Source organism: Sceloporus undulatus, chromosome 4, assembly GCF_019175285.1.
Source record: "Sceloporus undulatus isolate JIND9_A2432 ecotype Alabama chromosome 4, SceUnd_v1.1, whole genome shotgun sequence".
In the NCBI taxonomy this organism is placed as follows: domain Eukaryota; kingdom Metazoa; phylum Chordata; class Lepidosauria; order Squamata; family Phrynosomatidae; genus Sceloporus; species Sceloporus undulatus.
This window is the reverse complement of record NC_056525.1, coordinates 8,595,922-8,622,431: the sequence shown is the minus strand read 5'-3', so window position 1 is coordinate 8,622,431 and position 26,510 is coordinate 8,595,922. Positions and strand designations below refer to the sequence as shown.

Sequence of the window (26,510 nt, the reverse complement as noted above, 5' to 3'; positions counted from 1 at the left end):
CTCAGCAGCTTTAAAGAGGAGAGTCTGAACAGTGCAAACCAGCCAGGAAGCTGACGCTGGAGTCAAAGAAGGCAAACACAATGCTAGATTGATGAGGAGCACGCAGAAGAACTAGTGGGGATGGAAAGTCTGAAAAGTGACGAAGTAGGACCCCCTAACCTGGCTGAACGGGCTTCATTGTGGCAGTCCATAAAATAGAAGGATGGGAGGAGGAAAATCACAGCAACTTTGCCCCTGGAGTCTAATGGGGCTCTTCATTTCTCTGCTCCCTGCAAAGCTTGGATGGCAGTGAGAGGATCTTCATCTTCTGTTCGCTGCATGTCAAGGAATGTTATCAGGTAAGAGAGGAGTGACTCTAAAACACCACAAAAGGTAAGAATGAAACTTAACGAAAAGTCTCTTCTCCCCCCCTCCCCTCCCTTTAGTATTCTTTTCATTTGGGAAGTTTGCTTTCCGATGTCACACAGGCATGTAAGTTTGGTGATTAAGGGGGCATACATCAGATAGATTGGGAACATTTTCATGTTTGGAATTGATTTGTGAATACATCAACTAAGCTTAAAATGCATTTGAGGAATAAGGGTTAGTCAGGCTTGGTGTTTGTTTTTTTTATTTAAAAAAAAAACCCCGAGTATATTCTATTCTTACTATCCTTTTCTGTCCTGTTCTTTTTCTGCAGGGTTTTTTGGCAGTGACTGCATCCCTTAAGTGCAAATGAATTTTTGGCTGGCATGGATGGGCTATCAGTCTCTTCATTGTCATCAGGTAGGTCTATGGAAAGTTAGATGCTATGACTGAATAAAAAATAGTCTTCTCTCCATTTGTGATGCAACAAAGAAGGCAAGGAATGAGTATATAGAATATCTTTTCCTGTATTTGAATCCATTGCCCTGTGTATTATTAACATTAACATTTTAATTTTCTAGTCTTCTTTTGCTCCAGACATCTGGTGAACATTTTTATGTGGGTGCTGACACTTTTTAACCCTAACTGATCCAAGAAGTTTGATAAAGGTCTTCCTATTGTGTTTTTCTACTAGACCTTTTCAGTGCCACCAGTTATTTTGGAATATCATTATACCATGGCTGGGCTTTTTTCATCTTTGTTAACCTGCAGTATAATCTGAAGAAAAATCCATAGACTGAGGAGATATGGCAAATTTGTCTGAGGAAGGAGAACTGAACATCACTTTCTATGGAACAAGCAAATCCTGCTGCATCAACAATGCTACAAACAATAACTTCACATCCTATGAACAGTCTCCAGACTTCTATGTGATCATCCCTGTGATTTACTCGGTGATCTGTGCCATGGGTCTGACAGGCAACACGGCCGTCATCTATGTGATCCTAAAAGCTCCAAAGATGAAGACAGTAACCAACATGTTCATCCTTAACTTAGCCATAGCAGATGACTTGTTTACGCTGGTCTTGCCCATTAACATTGCTGAACATCTCCTCCATTACTGGCCCTTTGGGGAGATCCTTTGCAAGGTCATCCTGTCCATTGACCACTACAATATATTCTCCAGCATCTATTTCCTGACTGTGATGAGCATAGATAGATACTTAGTGGTCCTGGCTACCATCAGGTCTAAACGGATGCCTCATCGTACCTACCGGGCAGCCCGCATTATCAGTGTTGGCATTTGGTTCCTTGTGACTATCATTGTCTCCCCTTTTTTTGTCTTTGCCAATGTCTACAAAGATGGCTTAAACATCACAAGCTGTGGGCTCAATTTCCCCACACCTGAGAGGTTTTGGTTCAAAGCTAGCAGGATCTACACTCTCATCTTGGGCTTTGCCATCCCTGTGTCAACCTTCTGCATCCTTTATATTATGATGTTATACAAACTGAGGAACACCCGTTTGAACTCAAATGCTAAAGCTCTTGACAAAGCCAAAAAGAAAGTCACCATCATGGTTTTCATTGTTTTAGCTGTATGCCTTTTCTGCTGGACACCATTTCATCTGGCCACCATTGTGGCTTTGACCACGGATGTGCCCCAGACTCCAGTGGTCATAGGCATCTCCTACTTCATCACCAGCCTGAGCTATGCCAACTCTTGCTTAAATCCATTCTTGTATGCCTTCCTGGATGACAGCTTTCAGAAAAGTTTCCGGAAGATGTTGGAATGTAGAGCTGCTTAAAATATGTGTGATTCCCAAATTTTGCTTAAAGAGACCTTTGCATGTGTGTGTGTGTGTGTGTGTATGTGTGTGTGCTGAATGAACTTTACTGCTGTATATTGTTTAATTTTATTTTTGTTTGCAAGTGGTTAACCCGTCTTTTTAATAATTTTAATAATTTGTGATTCCTTTTACGTCATTAGAATGGCTAATATATGTTGCTTAATATTTGTTGCTGAAAAGGAAAGCAAGAAAGAACTTGAACCTGCAGAAATGTCTTTTTGTGTGTCCTAGTCTACATCTTCCCCCTGGTGGAGAATAATAAAATAACTGACTGAATAAAAAGCATGAAAACAGAGGTGAGGAAGTCTCTGTGTGGCTGGGGTTGAGATTCTATTTATTTGTACAACCTATTATAAAAAAAGAAAAAGAAAAATGCATACCCTGCCTTCCAGCCCACAAAGGGCCTCTTGAAGTGCTTTACAACAACAGCTAAAAACATATGGCAAAACCATACTAAAAAAAGCAGAGAGATTTTATAAACAGCCAAACAGAACACAACAATACAGGGGAGAAGTATTCAAGTCAAGCCAAAACCTTTTGCAAATGAAAAGGTCATTATGGCCTACCTGTTTTGGCTTTTCCAGTTAATGATCAGCAACTACCATGGTTCCTGGAAATGAATGGGAAGTCAATGCACAATATATCAAACTCGAATAATATATTATACTCCAAAATGTAACCCTAGGCCTTTTGCATGAACTGAAGTTAACAAAAATATTTTCAAAAGCCAGTTATTAAAATGTAATTATTTCCCCATCCCTTCTGTCTGATTAAACTACAGTAACAGCAGAAACTGAGGGAGGGATTACTTTCTAATCTTATTTTTGTCTTCATATATTTCAAACAATGGTAAACTGTGTACACCTAGAAAATGTCTTAGAAATTATTAGAGTTATATTAAAGCAGGAGGTATGATACAGAGAAAGAAAAGAAAATTGTTTGGAAAGAGACCAGCCAGCCCTAGAACAACATCTGAGTAATAAAATGAGAAAGTCTTCTCAGTCATAAGAAGAAGCTCAGAAATCTGTTTCTAACAGTGGTCAGCTAAACGTTGTTGAAAGCTGTTGCAAAGACATTGTGCTGATGGTAATTCCCAGCAGCAACACCTGTTCAGGCCTTAGATTTTGATAAGCAGACTTGTGTCTTCAGGAATTAGGACTGTGCAGTTATTGTTATTATTATTATTATTATTATTATTATTATTATTATTATTATTAACCTTTATTTATAAAGCGCTGTAAATTTACACAGCGCTGTACATACAATCTTTTTAATTGGACGGTTCCCTGCCCTCAAGCTTACAATCTAAAAAGACACGACACAGAAGGAGAAGGGAGTGGTGGTGGGGAAGGGGCCTGTCTAGTAAGATAATACATATAAAATACATAGCAATACAGGAAATGATTCAATAAAACAGACAACAAAAGAACATCAAATAGCAAGTGACAATTATGCAATGCCTGGGAACGCTTCTCTGAACAGGATGGTCTTCAGCTCCGTTTTGAAGCTGGTTAAGGAAGTGATAATTACATAATTTCTGGTTCTAGTAGAGGACTACTGTTATGTTACTACATAGCACAATCAGCAAAGCACCTGATGAACATTGGTGTGCAATGCACATTGCAACCTTTGCACATTTTGCACTGGTGCACTTTGTGAGGTCTTGATGGTTTTCCATTATGCATCTTCATCATTCAGTAAAGAGGTTTCTTAGTGCTTCTGCTATTTAGCTAGATATGCTTAAAGTCACATCATGTAGCAGGTCCTAGAGCATTTCAGTGAGTGTCTCTTAATTATATATAGGTTTTCTTTGCATGTCCATTTAGATTTTATGGCTGGATAGATCCTCCATGGGCTTGTCTATATGGCCAAATAAAGCAGTCTCACTCTATTTACACAGTAGACTATCCAGATGACATAGAGCACAATACAGGCAGAATACAGGCCTTTTCAGAGCCTCAGGAGTTTAATCCAGAAAAAAATGGATCTAGATTTGAATGGAAAATCTAGATATTCACTCATTGCACGTGGGCTGCATTCCATAGTGATGTTGGTGTGAGAGTGGGAAAAGTATTTGGTGGGTGGGATTGATTGGATCTAGCAAGCCTTCTGTCCGTCACCATGTTTTCTTACTTCACTGAATGTTCAACCATAAGAGTATTGGAGAGGGATACTGTCTAAAGGTTTTCAGCTAAAACACCTATTTCTGAACACTTTTTAAAGGTAACGCCACATATAATAATAATAATAATATTTATTTGTATACCGCCCTATGGGAAACCAATCCGGGAGGTTGACAACAGTAAAATATAAAATATAACAATTAAAAACACTTTATCCCTCCCCCCCTTAAGACAGTATTAAACAGTATGACATATTAAAAACACAACATCAAAGCATAAAAACAACAATTAAAAACTAAAAAATGCTGATATCCCTCTGTTGATCCTCAACCATCACTAAGATGGGGCCACGGGAGGAATGAGGGAATCAGGGAACCTGGGCCGGGATGGTTAATCTGGAAAGGCCTGCCGGAAGAGATCCGTCTTGACCGCTTTTTTAAAGCTGTCTAATGATGTTATCTGACGGATCTCATCTGGCAGGTCGTTCCAGAGTTTGGGGGCAACAGCAGAGAACGCCCTCTGGGAGGTCGCCACAAGCCTAGTTTTTAAAGGCTGCAGTAAGTTCCTCCCAGAGGACCGGAGAGCGCGGGGAGGATTGTACGGGAGGAGGCGGTCCCTGAGATAGCTTGGACCCAAGCCATTTAGGGCTTTAAAGGTGATAACCAACACCTTGTACTGGGCCCGGAAGCTGATAGGCAGCCAGTGGAGGGACCTCAAAACCAGAGTAATGTGGTCCCTCCTAGATGTTCCTGAGACAAGCCTGGCTGCCATGTTTTGAACCAGCTGTAATTTCCGAGTCAAGCACAGGGGTAGCCCCATGTAGAGTGCATTACAGAAGTCAAGGCGTGAGGTTACCAGCGCGTGCACAACCGTCTCGAGATTCCTTACTTCCAGAAAAGGGCGCAGCTGGCGTATCAGCCGAAGCTGATAACAGGCACTCCTGACCATCGCATTTACCTGATTTGTCATCAGGAGCGACGAGTCAAGGAGCACCCCCAGACTGCGAACACAGTCACTGGAGGAGAGTGTGACCCCATCCAGGACTGGAGGTTGCAACCCAATTCTTGGTTTCGGGGCTGCTACCATGAGCACCTCCGTCTTGTCTGGATTCAGTTTCAATCTGTTTTTTCTCATCCAGCCCATTACCGCCTGAAGACATTCATTGAGAGAAGAGATGCCATCGGAATTCGAGGCCGACGAACGAGATACGGAGAAATAGATTTGGGTGTCATCAGCATACATGACTCCGTATTATCTCACCCAGCGGCTTCATATAGATGTTAAATAACATCGGGGACAAAATAGCCCCCTGAGGAACCCCACAAATGAGGTACCTCTTACTGGAGCTACAGTCCCCGAGTAGCACCCTCTGAGACCTGCACGAGAGGAAGGACCGGAACCACTGCAAAGCAGTGCCCCCGATACCTAACCCCCTCAGGCGGTCTAAGAGGATGCCGTGATCTATAGTATCGAAAGCTGCTGAGAGGTCTAAGAGCACCAACAGGGTCACACTCCCCCTGTCAATGCTCAGACGCAGATCGTCGGTCAAGGCAACCATGGCAGTCTCAACCCCAAAGCCTGTCCTAAAGCCGGTTTGAAATGGGTCTAGATAATATGTTCTGTGCTCTAGATTCTGTGCTTGACCATCCCTGGACTTGAAACCAAAAATGTAGGCTCTCAGGAACAACTTCATTTAAAGCACACACACACAAAAATAGAAGTAGAGAGTGTTCAAGTGATAGAGTGGGTCTTTGATATCCAGTGGTGTTTGCAGGATCCCTACCTCTTCCTCCCTCCCCACTTCACAAAAGTGTTCTACTTATTTTACTGTTTGTACTCTTCTCTCCCCCCACTCCCCCCACCCTATTAGTGTTGTGTCATCCGTGTTTTGACTTCAGTGACAGGAGCATACAGATTCCCTCCTGGTCATGCAGAGAGTGAATGAACCCCCCCCCCCCCCAAATTCCTCCATCATTTGTTCTCTTGCTCCTGCAGAGATCTAGAATATATGCATGGTGGAGAGATAGTGTGAGATCTCCACATGAGTGAATGATCAAGGGGAAAGAAAGAATGCATGCACTACAGTCACTGGACACTTGGGCAGAGGGGAGGAAGAGGAAGGGACCTCACCACTGCTCTCATGGCTGGACATAGTCATAAATAAAAGATAAATTAAATGCACTTTTATTTTCTTTTTTTCTCTCCATTATTATTATTATTATTATTATTATTATTATTAACCTTTATTTATGAAGCACTGTAAATTTACACACATATATAAATTTACATATAAATTTATATGCATGTGTGTGTGTGTGTGTACATGTGTGTACACTTACAATTCCCTTCTTCACTCACAGAGGCAGCAAAGGGGGAAGAGGGATTGGATGGAGAGGCATCCCATCAGAGTGCACAGTGACCATTAGATTGACAGGCAAACCATAAAAGCTATTGGTTCCTAGGTTGATGCACCCTAGGAAGGGGGAAACCAGCAAATTTGCCAGGTGGGAGCATATGTCTGGTTGTGGTGATGCTGCTTCAAAATGTTTTGAGTGTGTGGACATAACAGGGTCATTGTGGGGTCTCCACAGATAAGGAAAATGCAAGGCATGGCCAATTTCTTTCACCAGTATAGAAGCAGCACATGAATGTGCCTTATGCTTTTTAAAGCCATCAACAACATGTCTTGTGTCTTGAAGACTCAGACTCTTAGAGTTGGAAAGGAATGCAAGATCCAGCTGATCCAACCCCTGCCATGCAGGAACACACAACTGCAGCACTCCTCAAGATGCCCATCCAACCTCTGTTAGATCTCCAAAAAAGAAAAGCCCACCACCTTCTGAGGCATAGTCCCATTAAGTAACTTGAGGATCATAGAACCATAAAATCATAGAGTTGGAAGAGAACACAAGGGCCATGCTGTCCAACCCCCTGCCATGCAGGAAAATCACTGACCATACATCTCCCTGTGGTGAAGGATGAGAAGGAAGATTGTGGGAACATGGCATCATGTTTTGAGCTGTTTGAGGAACAGCTATTATCATGATCCGTGTAGGGTCTCTTCCAAAGAGTTGTGACATCTGACTAATTGCATGTGCACTGGAATGCTTCACTCATCAAAAACCTTTGGGTTACCAACAGTGCAGTTATTGGTATTTTTTCCTGTCTTCAGGTTGCTTCCAACTTATGGTGATCCTAGGGAAACCTATCACAGGGGTTTCTCAGCAAGATTTGATCAGAGGGGCTTGGCCAAGGCTCTCTTCTGAATGGTGGGACAGTGTGACTTTCCCAAAGTCACCCTGTGGGTTTCCATCAGTCTCCCACTATTCTAATCCAACACTTAAACCTCTACACCACAGTATCTCTCTTAGCGAAGTCTTGCGGGGAAATCTTTATAAATTTCATTTTCATAGGGAAGAATATGTAATTTGACCGTTTTTCTCTCACTAAAAGAATGTCATTGAAAAGTACACACTTTTTAAAAACCTGTTCAAACATTGTAACTTATTCTTTGCACACACACAAAAAAAACCATTCATTTTAAAGCAAAAAAATAATAATAATGGTATTTTCTGCCAAAAATGTAAGTTTCCTAGGGAGAATGCTACATTTTAAAGGAGGAAACTCATGTTTTGTGCTGAAAATGTGATATTCTATACGATATGCATTTTCCACACAAAATAAGTCCTAAACTCTAGAAATTCTTGCTTATCCAATGTTCTCCTTGTCAAGGTTCCCCAGCATTCAACAAACCAATTTTTCTCCAATTTATTGAATTCTATAATAGAGAAATCACATAGTACTGGTTATATAGGTTAAAATACAAACATCCATTTTTAAAGGCTTTACCAAGAAATAAGCTATGTTTCCCAGAGGGCACTAGAGTCCCTCCAGAGTCATAGTGCAATACTCAAACCACACTGGATCCCATGGTATATGACACACAGACATATCATTAAAAGGATCTACTGCAATATTTTGTCAAATGCCAAATACCTCTTTCCATTAAAGTGCCTTTACCTGCTGATGGAACAAAAGGATGCCAATCTGGCCCCCATTTTGAAGAGAATTCCACAGTCTGAGAGTAGCTAAAGAGAAGGTCCTCTCATGTGTCTTCATCACACAGGCTTGTGAAAATAGGGAAGGGGGCAAACAGAATAGTCTCTACTGGGGATCTTAAAACTCATAGAATCCTAGAGTTGGAAGAGTCCACAAGGGACACCCAGTCCAACCCCCTGCCATGCAGGAATACACAATCAATGCATACTTATCCATGTTTACTAAGGCTCCTCTCACACTGGCGCTTTTGCCCTGGGTAAATCTGGGCAGATTTGATAAGCCAATACCGAATCTGTCCAGAATAGATGTTCCCATTACCCTTTACCCTGATCAAGCCTCCCCAGTGCAATTAACTCCACTTGATGTTTGCACTTCGAAATTAACAATTTAAGATAGAGCCTCCTTATTGTTCATTGTTGTCAATCAAATGATTTGCATATTCACTTGCACTGTCGTCAGTGGTGACATGTCTGGTATCTGTTGAAGTCATTCGTCAACGGCATGGGTGCTTTCCCCCCTCCTTTTTGTTAAAAAAAAAATCTAGCGGCAACATTTGCATATTCTATCAATATGTCAAATTTAATTTTTAAAAAATGCCAACATCTGAGCAAAATTTTTATTTTGGCTGCAGTTAGCACAAGCATTCACATATTCTATCAATTTGCCTACACACACACACACACACACACACACACACACACTTGGCCCCAGCAACATCCGAGCAAAACCTTTACTTTGGCTGCAGTTAGCAAGTGTTAGCACAAGCATTTGCATATTCTATCAATTTGCCTAATACACACACACATACACACACACACACCCTGGTGACATCTGAACAAAACTTTTATTTTGGCTGCAGTTAGCAAATGTTAGCACAAGCATCCGCATATTCCATCAGAAAATGAAAAATATTTTTTAAAAAAGCTGTTTGCAAAGTGACTGGTGCGAGAGGGGAGGCATGTTCCTCCCACTGCCCACCCTCTGACCTTTATCACTCCCCCTAAATCACTCGATCATGACCAGGGACAAGTTCCCATTGGCCAGCAGCATGGAAGAACCGGATTTTCCAAAAAGAAACAGGGAAAAACCTGATATTGGAAAACCCATGCTGAGGGTGATTTGCCCCGGGTTGGGTGTGCAAAATCCCAATCCGGGTGTGCAAAAACTGATGCTAGTGGGAACAACCCACTTACAAACCTTGGAAGACAGGGACTGAAAACATGTGAGAGGGTAGTAGGCACACAGAGCCTGATCCTTGAATGCAAAAAAAGGTCTGTCCAGCCTTGGGCTGACCCAAGAGATTTTGCTCCCTGAGTCTGTGTGGCAGTCACCGCCCCTCCTAAAGTGAAGGGGGACATTACTAGAAAATTCAAGGAGCTGTGGTTCAAAAACTTTTTTCAATCTCTGGAAGAGGCCTCATGTCCTCCACATTAAAAATGATTGATTTTTATTTTATTTTATTTTATTCCTAGAACGGGAAACCTGAAACATTCTAATACATTTCTTCTATGAAACTACCAGAGTCTTAAGACCTTTGTGGCAAGGCTTTCTCTTGGTCTAAGGGTGAATCTACACTGTAGAAATACTGTACTGTAGTTTGACATCACTTGAACTGCCATGGCACAGAATCCTGGGATTTGTAGTTTATAAGAAGCACTAGCACTTTTTGGCAGAGAAGAGTAAAACTACATATCTCAGGGTTCCATAGGAAGGAGCTACAACACTTAAAGTGGCATCAAACTGCATTATTTCTAGAATATAGATGCATCCTTAGGCTCATTGGCTAAGGACACAAGAGACAGCCTTTTTAGTGTCTGCTCCCAGCTTCTAAAATTCCCTTCCATGGGAGTCTAGGCCGGACCTAGTAAGCTAGTAAGCAATGGCCTTTCTGTGTAGTGGTTGTGAGGAGCCTTTTTATGAGGGATGCGGGATGTATTCTTAATATTAGCTGTTAAAAATAGTTTGACAAAGTTTAAAATGAATGCATTTTCATATGTTAACTTGTGCAACTGTATTGTGTTTTTAGCTTTATCTTAGACTATTTGTAAGCAGGCTTGGGTATCATGTCAGGAGAAAAGTAGGATCATAATTAGTTTATTAACTAACTGATTAAATGGATTCCAGAGTGACATATCCCACCAGTTTCTGAGAATTGGATGAGACTTCAGAAGAAGAGAACCCTACTTGTGGCTCTAGCAACTGAGATTAAGGGGATTCAGCAGGTGACAATAACCTCCTGCAAATTTCTATCACTTTGATTTTTTGCCTCTCAGAAATAAAAATGTTTGTAGATATATCACGATGCTCCAGTGAGTTGCACAAAGACAGAGTGAAAGAATAAAGAACTGCCCAACAGCAGTTTTTTGATATTTATATCTTAATGCCACGTGTTCTTAACTCCTACCAGTTACATTGCTGTTGCTGCTGCTTCTGCTGCAGCTCCTGTTACTGTTGTTCAAAGGTAACACAATTCACATTTAAACTTGACATAGCATTGATTTCTAACATGTTCTGCTCTGAGTCAAGAACCTCTAAGACCTCTAAGTGCTGATTTTTTTTAATAGCACTGTTCTGAAGGTCAAGAATGTTCCTCTGTCTTTAGTTTAAACGTGTCTTATGGAAATGCACAATGTCCCATATAAATCATGCATAAAAATATTTGGCACTGAGACTTTCCCAGAGAACATGGTGCTCCTTGTTGGTCCCTGCATCATTTCCAGACAGATTATGTTTAACATGTCGCCTCCTTCCCTGCTCATATTCACACCATGAAATAAAGATTGGTGGCACACCTCCAGATATTTATAACCTGCCCTTTAAAGTTTATGTGAAACCTCTTATCTCAGTTGGCTGGCTGGCTGGTTCTTGACTACAGACACCACCAAAATCATCAGATCTAGAGTACCCAAAAATTCACCAGCCACCACAGTACACAGCCCTGGAATGAAGGATCTGCAGAACTTTGTTCCATCTGTTTAGTCATCTTCCCCACTGAGGCCACTGGAAGTAGAAGAGACCACAGACAGACCTTCCCCGCCATCTTTCTTAGACCCTTGTCCAAACAGAGGAAATGCCTTCCTGACAGAATAATTTACATTGTTATTGTTCTTTGGTTGTTAATTTTATACCCTTTAAGGAACCATAGGGAAGTCTGGTGCTGAACAATATAATAAACACTTATCTGTGTACAAAAATGCCAATTTTTTTTACTCTAACAAATAACAAACTATATAATAATGTCATAAATATGAAACTGGAGGGCAATGAACTTATATTTCAAAAAGTTTATAAGAATAACCAATAATCTAATTGAAACAACAGTCAAGGCAAATAATCATACAATTATAATTTTGCTGTTGTTAAAAGTCTTCAGGTTGACCTCAACTCACAACAGCCCAGTAGATGAGACATCTCTAAGACCCCCTGTCCTTGACCTCTCTGCACAGGTTGTGTAGGTCCAGATCCATGGCCTCCCTGATTGAGTCTAACTATCCGATGTGTGGTCTTCCTTTCTTTCTGCTGTCTTCTACCTTTCCCAGCATTGTTGTCTTTTCTAAATACTCACGTCTCTTCAAAATACAACAGTCTTAATTTTAACATCCTGCCTTCCAGGCTTGATCTGATCTAGAACCCATTGTTTATCTTCTTGGTTGTCCACAGTGTCCTCAGCACTCTCCTTCAGCATCACATCTCAAATGAGTTGGTTTTCTCCCAATGAGCTTTTTTCACTGTCCAGCTCTCACTTCTATACATTGGAATACAATTATTTGAATTATCCTCATGTTAGTGTTCAAAGTTGTATCTTTGCACTTTAGGATCTTGTCCAGTTCTTTCATAGCTTCCCTTCCCACTCCTGATTTCTTTTCTGCAGTCTCCGCTCCGGTGAATATTTGATCCAAGGTATGGGAACTTTTTGCCTATTTCAATTTTCTCACTATCTAGGATGAATTCTTGTAAATCTTCCATGGTCAGTTCTTAAGGTTCAGCATTAAACCTACCATGCTTTCCTCCTTAACCTTCTTCAGTAATTGCTCCAAGTCCTTGTTGGTTTCTGCTAGTAGTATTGTTTTGTCTGCATATCTTTGTTCGTTAATGTTCCTTTCCCCTATCTTCACTCCTCCTGAGTCTGAGTCTTAGCCTGCTGTGTGTATGATATTTTCTGCATATAAGTTGCCAGTGTGGAACTATTCTGTTTTTCCATATTCTGTTCTTATGGCAGCCTCTTGTCCTGGCTACAGGTTAAAATCAATCACATTATAAGGCATCACATCTCTTAAATTTTGATTGTCCTGTTATAAGCAAGTTTTACATAAAGGAAGCAATAATATATTCATGTCAAATAGAACACAAGTTTATCAATTTATCAAAGCATAAGGTCCAACAACTTTGAATAGGAGGTATAAAATTCATTAAACTTAAAATGAGACATAAGGCCCTTGGAACCTTAAAATAATAAATTAAGAAGGTTCTTGAACTCAGACTTACTCTGTAACTCTTTCCCTTATTTGGAAATCTTTATACTTAATCTTGTATGCTTTAATTTATCAGCAAAATAAATATATACATTATATGAATATTTTACTACATAAGTAACTCCATGCCCATTTAGTCTCTGGAGCACCAGAAAATGAGAAAATTTCACCTTCTACATGACATCTCTTCAGATACCTAAATATGGTTATCTGAGTCATTTCTGGGCTAAACATACCTAACTCCCAAAGTTATTCCTCATAAGGCTTGGGTTCCAGTCCTTAATCTTCTTGGTCACCCTTCTCTGGATGTGTTCCACCTCGTCTATATTCTTCTTGAACTGTGGTGCCCAGATCTGGATGCAGGATTCTAGGTGAGGTAGGACCAAAGCAGAATAGAATGACACTATTACTTCCCTTGAAGTAGAACTACATCAATAGTACTTCTTGAGTAGTACTACTTTAATACAAAATAGAAAACAAAGCACCGATCTCAGCCTACAAACTTCTTTTCGGTACTAGCCCTGTTACCCAAAGAAAGATGAAGAACTGAGAGGTTCCCACCAAATATGTTAGCTCCTCTTTAAATGTTGGGGGAATTAGCTTAGGCTTGCAAGAGGCTGGGTAACTTTAGGATAGTTGCCATCTGTTTATGCCAGTACTCACCGAGAAGGACTCCAAGGGTGAATGGAGAAGGTTTTATTTAGAAATATACAACAGTGCAATCAGACACATACTAGTAATTCAAACAGATACAGCATTCAGAGCTAATTGAAATAGAAATATGGAAATTGGATAGTGGAATTTATGGGACATAGAGGAGTGAGAGTTATTTGTCCAAAGAGTGGACCACAGAAAGTGGAAGTGGCTCAGACTGAAGGTCTGAGGGCGACACAGCTGATACACAAAACACAGACTGAGGACTAAATATAAGTATGCTGTGTCCAAGGGGAGGCTAGGATTTCAGACCAATATTTGTATCTGAGATCCTAGCCTCAAGGGGTATGCTATCTTGCAAGGTAATAAAAACCTTATATTCTTCCCAGGAATTGACAATGGGATTTCAGACTGGTTGATGGCTTTAAATTTAGGGTAACACTGGTCCGGTACAGACTGCCATTTTGTGGTGGCCTGGGGCCAATTCTAGGGTTCCAGAGCATGCATCCGCACGCTCCAGAATCCTAGAATGTATGGACTGTACCATCTTTACGTGGTGCTATCCATATGGCGCGGTGCTGCATACGCACCTCCAGGTGCCGCTTTTGCATCATGGATGACAGCATCCCTGTGCGCCAAGAAGAACTCAGTTTTTCTGGGTTATTTTTGGTATGGAGGGACACCACATGGTTTGAGTGGTTCAGCATCCCTCTGGAGGAAAACTGGGCACTTCCAGCTCACCCCTTTGAGGTGGTCTGGAGAGCCCCAAAAACAGTGATTCCATGAGAACAACCCCAGGGTGGATGAACAACGAAGTTGGCTGATAGCATGGCAAGAGACAGGCAGGAAGAGCTGGCTTCTCCTTTGTCTTGTGGTGTAAGAGGAAATGCAAAAGGGGCTGAGATGAGGAAGTAGTTAGCACACCCATATATATTCTATGAGACTACATGTGAAAGGGATCTAGGAGTCCTAGTAGACCACAGGTCGAACATGAATCAACAGCGTGATGTGGCAGCTAAAAAGGCCAATGCGGTTTTAGGCTACATCAATAGCATATAATGTCTAGTTCAAGGGAAGTAATATTGCTACTCTGTTCTGCTTTGGTCAGGCCTCACTTGGAATACTGTGTCCAATTCTAGGCACCATAATTCAAAAAGGATACTGACAAGCTGGAGCGTGTCCAAAGGAGGGCGACTAAAATGGTGAAGGGTCTGAAAACCATACCCTATGAGGAACGACAAAGGGAACTGGGTATGTTTAGCCTGAAGAAGAGAAGGTTAAGAGGTGATATGATAGCCCTGTTCAAGTATTTGAAAGGATGTAATATTGGGATGGAGCAAACTTGTTTTCTGCTGCTCCGGAGAATAGTACCGGGAACAATGGATGCAAGCTATGTGAAAAGAGATTCCACCTCAACATTAGGAGGAACTTCCTGAAAGTAAGGGCTGTTTGACAGTGGAACACACTTCCTCAGTGGAGATTGTGGTGGAGTCTCTTTCCTTGGAGGCCTTTAAACAGAGGCCGGATGGTCATCTGTCATGGATGCTTTGATTGAGAGTTCCTGTATGGCAGGGGGTTGGACTGGATGGCCCTAGTGGTCTCTTCCAACTCTATGATTCTATGACTCCAAGATTTCAGAAGTGCATTTGTGCATGTGATGCCATTATTCATTGAGATCCATTGTGTTTTGTGCATGGATGTACCTTTCACATTGTTTGTGGGTGTCCATCACATCTACATGCATTTGGCTTTTATACAGTGCCCAGATTTGTGAAGTCAAAGGCTTTCATGGCTGGCATCCATAGATTTTGTGGGTTTTTCGGGATATGTGACCATGTTCTAGAAGATTTTCTTCCTGACGTTTCGCCAGCATCTATGGCTGGCATCTTTGGCATCTATGGCAGATTTGGTGTCTTGATTCAGTTGTCAACCCAAAACTAGGATTATGTTGCACAATTAATGCATAACTCCACAAATAGAAATTTATATGACATAACCCTGATATAGGATCAGGGTAAACTTAAATTGGATCCAGAACCAGTCGGGGTTGTTCATCTCAGTCCTGTCAGGGTGAATCATATCTAATGATAAGAGAGAAGTCATATATCTCAAGCAGAGATTAAGAGAGACAGGTGAATGTAGTGACTATAGCTTCCAGAGTCTCAACATCCATCTTCATCATTCTGACACCAAACAGGCCAATCCAATGAATGCTTAGCAGGGAGAAAAAAACAAACCATGTTTTGAATTATTTAGCAAGAGCACCATCTGGTGGAAAATTTCCAAGTTCATACCATGAGAATGTAGCCTTAAAAGCATAAAGAAATGGGAAATCATGAAGTCATTCTGGATCACATATAGAATCATAGAAATGGAAGAGACCCCCAAGGGCTATCCAATCAAAGCACTCCTGACAAATAGGCATCCAGCTTCTGTTCAAACACCTCCAAAGAGGGAGACTCCACCACACACCACACACAGTTTTGGATTTTTTTCTGGGGGTATGGGCCTATGGGGAGTCTGGAAGGGAATTCATCCCTGGTCCCTTGCCCTTGAGTTATAGTATGAATGGGCAACTACAGTGGGTCTGGGGGTACAGTCTTCTGCACCTTTGACTCTGCAGAGGATCCATGGACTGCCAAAAATACCAAAAAGTGAAAAAAAGATGTGGCTAGAAGTCCATTTTTTGGTTTTGAAAAACAGGAAGGCTGGTGTCCTTTTGATGACTTGTGTGGGTGCAAATTGACTTACACATGTGACTATACTTTTTGGTTTGTGGAATAATTTCAGTTCAAAGTGTAAGTAGAGTTCTGCAGTTCTGCACATGCAGATGCAAATTCATTAGTGGCGTATAACTATTTGTCAGTGCCTTTGTTACCTAAAAAGCTGGAGTCCCCAGAGGGCCACCAACAAATACATGTGCTTTAGGGGAATTTTAATAATTCAAATAATATTTTTGCCTGAGCAACCAACCGCCAGTCACCGCTGTGTATATATTATAATAAGGAATATAATAATATATAATAATAAGAATATGTTATATTTATTTCGATAATAACCGCTTTCCAGATTAGATCAAAGCGTCAACAAAACAAAGAAACAACATACAACATCAATACAACAAAATCACAATGGAGTACATAACGAATAAAAAACTGTATAAAAAAAATTACAAATAAGACAAGTTTAAAAAACTAGTTAAACCAATCAAGCCAGCTGAGCGATGTATCCATGATGCAAAATACATAGGGGGTGGGGGGGGGGGGGGGGAATCAAATGATATCACAAGCAAATGGGTGGAAAAGTTGATGGAAGAAAAAGCGCGTAAGTTGCTTTTAAAGAGGTCGAGGGAGGGGTGAGGAGCAGAGCTCATCGGGAGGTATTTACAATTTTTGGGTGCCGAAATAGAAAAGCCCGTTGCGAGGTCGACGGCAGTATTTCGCAGTCGGAACCCTCAACAAGGTTCTTCCAGCTGACCCTTAGTGTGTGAAGGCGAATTTAAAAAAAAAAAAATGGGATAGGTTGTCCTCCAAGTAACCACCTGGGCCCAGCCATTTAGGGCCGTATAGAGTATTACCAAACACATTGTGAGTTGCCCGAAGCAATAGAAAATTCCTACACCAACGTGTAGAAAGAAGGGCAATTTGTCACCACTCAACTGCAATGGCTCCATCTTACAGAATCCTGGGATATGTAGTTGTAAGAGGCACCAGCACTCTTTGGCAGAGAAAGCTAAAGACATATAAAACTACAAATCACATGATTAATAGGATGGAGCTACAACACTTAAAATGGTGTCAAACTGCATTAATTCTACATTGTAGATGCACCCCAAGATTCATTCAGCATTCTCCTTGTTACAGAACATTTCAACCTGCTTGGTTATACAGGAAGGGATTTACAGGTTGCCATCCTTGAACAAGGAAATTACAAAGGAAGACTAGAAAGTGAAATATCAGAACTGAATTATATCCACAAATTCCAATCCATTACCAGAGGTATAAACAAAGAGAATGGCTTCAGGGCACACTGCATATATTAATACAGAGTCCTTGCTACCGCACATATAACAAAATAAATCTTCTCAGAGATAGGTCTGAACCCAGGGAAACTGACTTTTGGTAGGCAGATTTATTGCTTTCACTCACCAATACTAACTGATGCCTGTAAAGATCTGAAAGATCTGCATCACTTCACCCAGCTCTTTGAAGATTTAAGGCAAGAAGCAAGGTTTACTTCTTTCTGGACACTATAATATTCCATCCCATTCCCACAATTCTGTAAATATCTTTTATACCTGAGGCATTAATACCACTCAGTACCGCATCCAAAGAAGTGGATATGTATCCATGAACACTCATACTAAAACAAAAAACAGTTAGTTTTAAAGGCACTGCCACATCCACCACATCCTTCCTCCTCCTTTAAACAACTGAGCAAATAATTGAACTGCTGAAAGCCTTCATAGCTTCTTGTCCAGTTTGTTGTTGTTGTGTGCCTTCAAGTCATTTCTGACTTATGGTGACCTTAAGACAAAGCTATCATGGGGTTCTCTTGGCAGGTTTCTTCAGAACGGGTTTGCCATTGTCATCCTCTGAGGCTGAGATAGTGTGACTTGTCCAAAGTAACCTAGCTGGGTGGGCAAACTGTGGCCTATGGACTGTATGCTAGAGATATAAGTATTTGCTGGTTTTGTTCTCAATGAACTGAGCAAATAAAATGTAACCCCCCCCCCCCAGCTCAAAAAAGGAATCCCCTAGGGAGATGACTGTTGCAACACAACCAGCCACAAGAAAATAGGGTTCCTGCATGGCAGGGGGTTGGACTGGATGGCCCTTGTGGTTTCTTCTAACTCTACGATTCTATGATTCTATGACACGTATCTTAAAAGATTTGTTTTTGTGGGATAGCATCAGAAGATGTATTAGAGCTATGTGCCAGATATGTCTCCTGATGCACGATTCCAGGCTTCATCTTTAGTTCCAAATTTGCTGCAACATGTTGTAATAACATGTTTTGTGCACCAAGGAGTGCTGTTGTCCCAGTTTCCAAAAGCTGCTATCTGCAGCTGACTCACTATTCAGTATTCTCCTTCACTGGAGGAGAGATCTGTTAGTATGGTTAGCGTTGGTTGATTAATTGATTGGCCACTGGATTAATCACTCTCATTCTTACTCAGTTTACTCAGAAGACTCATCAACTTGAATCATTATTTAAGTGATCACCTGGCTGCCAATTGGATTGACCCATGTTGGGGGTGTATGCATTCACTGAACATTGGTCTATCTCTTTGGCTATTTTGGAACATTTGCAACCTTTGGATCCAAAATGTAATTTCCCCATCAGGCCATTAGTCCAGCATTTCCCATCTGGTACCCTTGAGATGTGCTGGACTTGTTCCTTTCATCTGAAGCCAGCAGTGGTCAGTTAGTGGTAATGGGTACTGTAGTCCAACACTTTGGAATAGCACCAGGTTGGAAAAGGATACATTAATCTGTGTTACTTGTTCTCATGAATCTCTTTTCATTCTCCTCCCTTGTAATACCCACCCCTGACAAAAAAATCAGACCTTTTTTTTTTTTTTACCTGTTTCCATAAGGGAATTTATGCATGTGTGAGAGACCAACCCTATTTATTTCATCACCCTATCTGTTTAATTTATAAGCAGAACATATTTCATGGAAAACAGAATTAAACTCAGAAGAGGAAGGTGCAAAAATTGGGGGAAGGAGCAGCAACAATTTAAGACATGCTGATGATGCCATATTACTTGCAGAAAACAAAGACTTGTAATGACTACTGTACTTATGAAAATTAAGGAAGAAAGTTCAAGAACCAGGGTTACAATGGATATTAAGAAAACAAAAATAATGACCATATATTATTCACATTGATTTAAAACCAATAGCAAAGAACTAAATACAGTTACAGTTAACAGTCAATAGTTAAAGATTTTCTATTGTTTTGCTCAGTTGTTAACCAAAATGGATAGTGTAGTCAAAAAAACAGAAGAAGAATACTTGGAAGGGCAGCTATGAATTAACTAGACAAGATGCTCAAGTATAAAGACTCATAATTCAATATCAAAGTCAGAATCACCTACGCCACAGTATTTCAAATTTCTATGTACAGTTGTGAAAGCTGGTCTGTGAAAACAATCAACACACATGAAATGTAGTGCTAGAAAAGGTAAACAAATAGATCTTAAAGCAAATCAGGTCTGAAATCTTACTAGAAGCCAAGATGACTAAACCAAGACTGTCATGCTTTAGATGTAGCATGAGATTTCCTGGAAAAGATGCTCAATAAAGTGGAAAGTAATCGGAAAAGAGGAAGCTCACAATACAGGAGATTGATTCAATCAAGGAAACCACAGTTCTGAATTTGCAAGAGCTCATCAAGGCAGTTGAGGAATGGGGATCCTGGAAGTTCTCATTCATAAGTTGAACATGACTTTACAGCAAATAACAACAGCGAAAGACATCAAAAAAGATTCTGGCCATAGCACTTGTAGGCCAATGTATGATGTACTTCAGTAAGACAGAATGCACAAAATTTTGCTCAGAAAACCACATGTAAAATGTTCACAAAATGCAGTGTCTTCTGTTAAATGTTGGTTCTTGAATCTAGTTACGCCAACTCTTTCCTTCAGGGAAGAACAGGCTATTCTTTGAACTTAAACTGAATAATGATAGTGAGAGGGAGTAAAAATATGTCACAGTTCCCCTCCTCTTCTGACCTGAAGGACAGAGTAGGAGTTAATTTAAAGCAAAATGTCAGATTAATGAGAATTCATCTTTCAGGGAGTCTCTTTCTGACATTTGCTCTATGTGAATAAAGCTGCAGAGGAAAGATCAAAGATGCTGGGCTTGTCTTTTAATGCCACCATTTGGATCTTGTTAAAGGGCTTGGGGAAAATTTCACCTCATAAAGGACTCTGAAATTTAACATTAATTGGCATACTGAAGCTTGGAATATATTTTGAAATTTTCTGTAGAATTTAGACAATAAGAAAAAAATGCAGCTCTAATTTCTGTTAATTATTGCCTTAGGTATGGTCATGTTAGTGTCTTTATGTATTCCTAAGAATGCAGAAATTAGAACAGAATGTCATGATATCTAAAAGTCAGCCTGTGGAATCAGTATGTAGAGAGATCTTGTGGCACCTTTGAGACTAACTGAAAGAAAGACATTGTCAGCATGAGCTTTCATAGGCTCCAGTCTACTTCCTCAGATGCATTTGGTGAAGTGGAAGTCAGGGACAGACATATATGCCATTCGCATGTGAGGACATCAATTCAAATTAAAAATACTTTAAAACTGGACTTGTCGCTTCATTTCCATACACAAAGGATTTGTAATTTGAACTGACATTCTCACACACCAGTGGTATGTATCTGTCTGTTCCTGCTTCCATTCCACCAAATGCATCTGAGGAAGTAGACTGGAGTCTATGAAAGCTCATGCTGACAGTTTCAACAACAGGAGAGGCATGATTCCAGACAGCAATATTATAAATTTATCAAGGCACAACCTGAGTCAGGGAGAGAAGTCTGTTTTGTCAAGGGGATTACCTTCTGATACATTTCTATGGTGATTTAGAGACCTTCTTTCGCCACAAAGAGTACTTCAAGGACTATGACACCAGTCAGGAGAACAGCACACAAGGATCACCTCTGTCTCCTCAATACAATTATAAAAACTACAATAATATATCTCAGACTCATATAAAGAAGAACTCCACATGGACTTCTCCTGATGGTCGGTGCACAGAACTAGACTTCTGCATAGAATGTTTCTGCAGCTGTGCCCAGAAAGAAAAAATCAATAAGAGATGCAATTTACAGCAGTATCTCAGTCACAAGATGCCCTACACAGTATAAACAACAACCTTAATATTGGCCCGGTACAAACGGGCCCTAAACTGCGCCCTCGTCACGTGCTAGGGTTGCCTCAGGGCGGAGCGCCCACACACCCCACAACCCTAGCACGTGACCAGGGCATCATCACTGCACAGCGCCATATAGATGGCACACATAGTGATTACGTCACTGTTGCACTGCATCCAAATGGAGCAGTGCAGCAGTGATGTGTTGACGCCGCCACAGGCTGCTTATGGTCGTGCAAAAAGGAGCCATTTTTAGCACTCTTTTTTGCTACCCAGCAGCGCCATGCAATTTGGTTGCTGTGGCGCTGCTGCGCAGCAACAAAAGGCAGCCTCAGCCTGTCCTTTTGGGCCCGTTTGTAACAAAGGAGGAGCGGTAGTCATCACGGACAGATATGCCTACACACAGGAGACTGAGAGGCAACTATCCAACACCACATTTTACAGAATCCTATCTAGTGATCCAACAGAGGAATACCAGAAGGAATCATACCTGCTGCTCAGGGAATTTCCCATGCAGGCGCAAAACCAAATCTTATTGACACACCCCAGGAACCCCAAACAGGCACATTCTACCTATTACCTAAAATACATAAATAGGGCAAACCTGGATGGCCTATCTCGAGCATTGGAACACTCGCACTCAGTGCCCAAATAAAATGATAGAATCATAGAATTGAAAGAGACCACAAGGGCCATCCAGTCCAACCCCCTGTCATGCAGGAACTCTCAATCAAAGCATCCCCAACAGATGGCCATCCAGCCTCTGTTTAAAGACCTCCAGGGAGGGAGATTCCACTACACTCCAAGGAACTGTCGAACCGCCCTTATTGTCAGGAAGTTCCTCCTAATGTCAAGGTGGAATTTTGTTTCCTGTAGCTTGCATCCATTGTTCTGGGTCCTGTTCTCTGGAGCAGCAGAAAACAAGTTTACTCTTCCTCAGTATGACACCCCTTAAACCATATGCCACCAACACCTCCAGCTATGTGAAGGACACCACAGACTTACTACAGAAGATACAATCCATCCACAATCTTCCAGGAAACACCATATTAGCCACTATGGATGTGAAATCCCTGTACATCCCAACATCCTGCACAAAGATGGACTACAAGCCAATAGGAATATCATTCAAGAGGGGAATTTACAGCCCTAGCCAACAAGATCTGTCCAGTTTGTTCTCACACAAAATTACTTCACCTTTGATAACAACATATACCTTCAAATTAATGGCAGTGCCATGGGCATGCACATGGCACCACAATATGCCAATATCATCATGGCTGAACTAGAACAATGCTTCCTTAACTCCTGCATCCAGAAACATCTACCTGAGGTTCACTGACAATATCTTCATAATTGGGACCCATGGAGAAGGTTCACTCAAGACATTCCACCAGAGTTTCAACAAGGTCCACCCTACCATCAGTCTCAGCCTGGAACTATCTACAGAACAAGTTCACTTTCTGGATACCACAATACAGCTATAAAATGGACATCTAAACACCACACTATATTACAAACCCACTGTACTTACATGCCTCCAGTTTCCACCCTGAACACACCACTAGATCCATAGTCTACAGCCAAGTCCTCCAATACAATCACACTTGCTCAGACTCACAAGACAAGAATTCCTTCAGGGGTCCAGTGCTATTTAACATCTTTAGAGATGACTTAGGTGTTGGAATAGAGAGCATGCTTATCAAATTTGCAGATGTCACCAAAATGGATGAGGTGGCTAATACCCCAGAGGATAGCATCGGAATTCAAAATGACCTTTATCTGGCACTAAACTGAATTTCATCAGAGAAAAATGTAATGTACTACACTTAGGCAGGAAAACAAATGTAATGTGCAGAAGGCAGGATGGGTGGCATCTGGCTTGACAACAGTACATGGGGAAAGGATCTCGAAGTCTTAGTAGAACACAAATTGTACATGAGTTAGCAGTGTGATTTAGCGGCTTAAAAAGTCAATGTGATTCTAGACTTCATCAGTAGAAGTATAGCATTTAGACAGAAGGAAATAATAGTACTACTATTACTACTTTGCCCAGATGTCACCTGGAATCCTGTGTCCAGTTCTGGGCAACACAATTCAAGGGGGAGATTGACCCACTGGAGCATATCCAGAGGAGGGCGACCATAACCTGTGAGGAGTGGTTTAGGGAGCTGGGCATGTTTAGCATGGAGAAGAGAAATTTAAGAGGTGACATGATAGCCGTGTTTAAATATTTGAAAGGATGTCATATTGTGGATGGAGCAAGCTTGTTTTCTGTTGCTCCAGAGACTAGGGAGGTTATCAGATGGGGGCGGGGGGGGGAGCTGGAAGTAAAAGGCATACTCTCAGAAAAGTTGCATGATCGTGCTGAAGACTTTCAGACACATTGCATTTATGCAGGACCTAACCTATGAAGACCCAGGAATGCTCTACCAACGAACCATTCATGGGGAGGTACTGGGAATGGTTTGTTGCTGGAGCATTCTTGGATCTTCATGAGTTAAGTCCTGGATAAGGGGGATGTCATCTGAATATCTTCAGTGTGAATGCACAACTTTGTTGGGAGTATGCCTTTTTCTTCCTTGATTTTCCTCCATTTGATAATCTCCTCGAACACTGAGCAATGGATTAAAACTGCAAGAAAAGAGATTACACATAAATGTTAGGAAGAACTTCCTGACAGTAAAAGCTGTTTGACAATGGAAAACTCTACCTTGTGTGGTGGAGTCTCCTTCATTGGAGGTTTCAAAACAAAGGTTGGATAGTCATCTGTTCGGAGTGCTTTAATTGTATCTTCCTGCATGGAAGAGAGTGGGACTGGATAGTCTTTGTGGTCTCTTCCAGCTCTGTGATTCTATGATTGTTCTATTATTTGTTTAGAGAGGAGGGGTGGGACAGAAAATATAGGGAACAATTATCATGCAAAAAAACATAGATGAAAAGAAATGTATTTTAGAAAAGAGAGTCACTAAATTCAGCTGCCAAGTGCGTAAAGGCTGCTGGAAATGTAAATCAGCTTTCAGTTACTGTCTGAAGGACAATGAAGAGAATGCTAAATACATGCTCTTGATAGATTTGATTTTTAGCAACTTCAAAAGTGGATTCTTCTAAGTTGTCAGCTCTCAAGCATGGTTTATCATTCCATATTATGTAACTGATGCTCTAAAAATCCAAAGGAAATATCAGACAAATATTGATTTTCAAATGTGGTCATCATTCTCAAACTGTCTTTCTGTGTTTTAGGGAACTCTTAGAAGTTCTTCAAAAAGAGCATCAGAAACAGTAAACAAGATCCTCCAACCCTCTTGAAACAGGGCTATCATCACATCTTCTGTCAAGAAATTCCATAGGTTAACGCTAAGGTGTGCAAAGAAGTCCTTCCCTTTATCTGACCCAATTTTCTTTACTACTGAGTTTTATTGGATCACTTGATACCAATGTTTAGCTTGCCTATTTATTTATTTATAGAATTTTTACTCCACTCTTCAGCCAGGTTTGCAGAGTGTCTTACAAACCATTAATCTGACAAATTCAAACAAAAATTTCTTAGATTGTACGCCATAGGTAGGCTTATTCTTATATATTTATTGTTTTATGTACAGCACTGTGCAAATCTACAACACTATATAATTAATTAATTAATTAATTAATTAATAATCCACCAAACAGTGATACCTTTATTGGCCAACTGAAATGCACATTATACTTGTGTTCCCTGCCCACAATCCAAATAAGACAGGATAACATAACAAAAAGAGAATGGCAGTGGGAGAAGGGATTAAGTCTATCAGATACTACTGGTTCTTTTCTCCCTCTGAGGCCAGGACATTGGCAATTGGGATGGAGGCAGTTGGTGATAGAATTCAAAGAGATGGCCTTTCATCTGTTGCTGGGCTCTGCCTGCCAGTTCTTCTCTCTCTCTGAGGCCAGGGCAGGAGTAGTTGGAATGGAGGCAGGGCCTTTCATCTGCTGCTGGGTTTAGGCGTGGTGGACCAGTGACACCCTTTTCTCTCCCTCCAAGGCCAGGGCAATGGTAATTGGGATGGAGGAGAGGCATTTCATCTGCTTCTGGGCCTAGGCATGATGGAGCTCTGCCTGTATCCTCTCCTTTCGCTCTGAGCCAGGGCAGTGGCCATTGGAATGGAGGCAGGGTCTTTCATCTGCTTCTGGGCATAGGCATGATGGAGTTGTGCCTGCTTTTTGTCTCCCTTTGAGACAGGGCAGTGGCAGTTGGGATGGAGGAAGAGCCCTTCATCTGCTGCTGGTCCTAGACATGGTGGAACTCTGCCTGCCTCTTCTCTCCTTCAGAGGACAGAGCAATGGCAGCTGAAACCAGAGCAAGATCTTTTTCCTTTGCTGAACAGTTTCTGCATGCAGTGTACATTACTGCAGTTGTGGCTTTATGTTCCTTCCACTAGATGCAATGGCTTTGTTTCAATTTCCGCTTCATAAAAGAGCACTTGAAGGAGAACTTGAGAACAATGCAACAAAGATTTGTGTCTTGGTCTTTGCCCTATTTTTCTGCTTCAACTGCTGATGCATCTGATCAAGCCTTGTTGTCAGCTGATTTCTCCCAGAGGACTTTGATAGAGTATCTTCTGCTTTTTATCTCTTTCTTTCTTTTTCAAAATGTTCTTTGCAGTGGCTGCCAGATCATTCTCATTTAATATTCACAACCGAATTATTGCAGCAAAATGGGTTAGCTTCAGCCAATTATGGCAATACAGATTTAATGAAGAAACAGGGGCCAGCAGGGAAAGTCTTTAAATGTACACAGTACAAGAGGTTCCCTATGGCTGGGGTAGGTCCTTGAGAGCCCTATGTGTAGCCCCTGAATACACCTGAAATCTCTAAAGCCCTCAGAACCATTCAAACGTTTAATTTCTTAGAGATTATTTGGGGTGATTTTTTTTTTTTGCCTGAAAAACACCCCAAAGCTGCCGCAACATGTAGCAGTTTAATTCTCCTAACTGATCCGAGATTGCAAACCTCCCACCCAAAAGCCCCAAAACAAAAATATTGCTGAAAATTATTTATTTATTTATTTATTTATTTATTTATTTATTTATTTATTTCTGGTATTTATACTCACCCTTCAACCCTAAAGGCTCTCAGAGCGGCT

At 41.0% G+C, this 26,510-nt stretch overlaps 1 protein-coding gene across 6 annotated transcripts; it reads left to right on the top strand.

Moving 5' to 3' along the window:
• On the top strand, positions 1 to 24,725 carry NPBWR2 (neuropeptides B and W receptor 2). Of its 6 annotated transcripts, none has more exons than XR_006103269.1 (3): positions 1 to 338; positions 680 to 765; positions 24,632 to 24,725. XR_006103269.1 is itself a non-coding variant. In XM_042461270.1 (3 exons), the coding sequence occupies exon 3, from the start codon at positions 1,152 to 1,154 to the stop codon at positions 2,148 to 2,150; it is 999 nt and encodes a 332-aa protein (XP_042317204.1). In that variant the 5' UTR covers positions 1 to 338; positions 680 to 765; positions 1,117 to 1,151; the 3' UTR covers positions 2,151 to 2,487. The 6 variants fall into 6 exon arrangements, 5 of the variants coding, with proteins under 5 accessions (XP_042317204.1, XP_042317203.1, XP_042317202.1 ...); XM_042461270.1 differs by lacking the exon at positions 24,632 to 24,725 and adding an exon at positions 1,117 to 2,487; XM_042461269.1 differs by lacking the exon at positions 24,632 to 24,725 and adding an exon at positions 1,040 to 2,487.
• Positions 24,726 to 26,510: the final 1,785 nt, after the last annotated feature.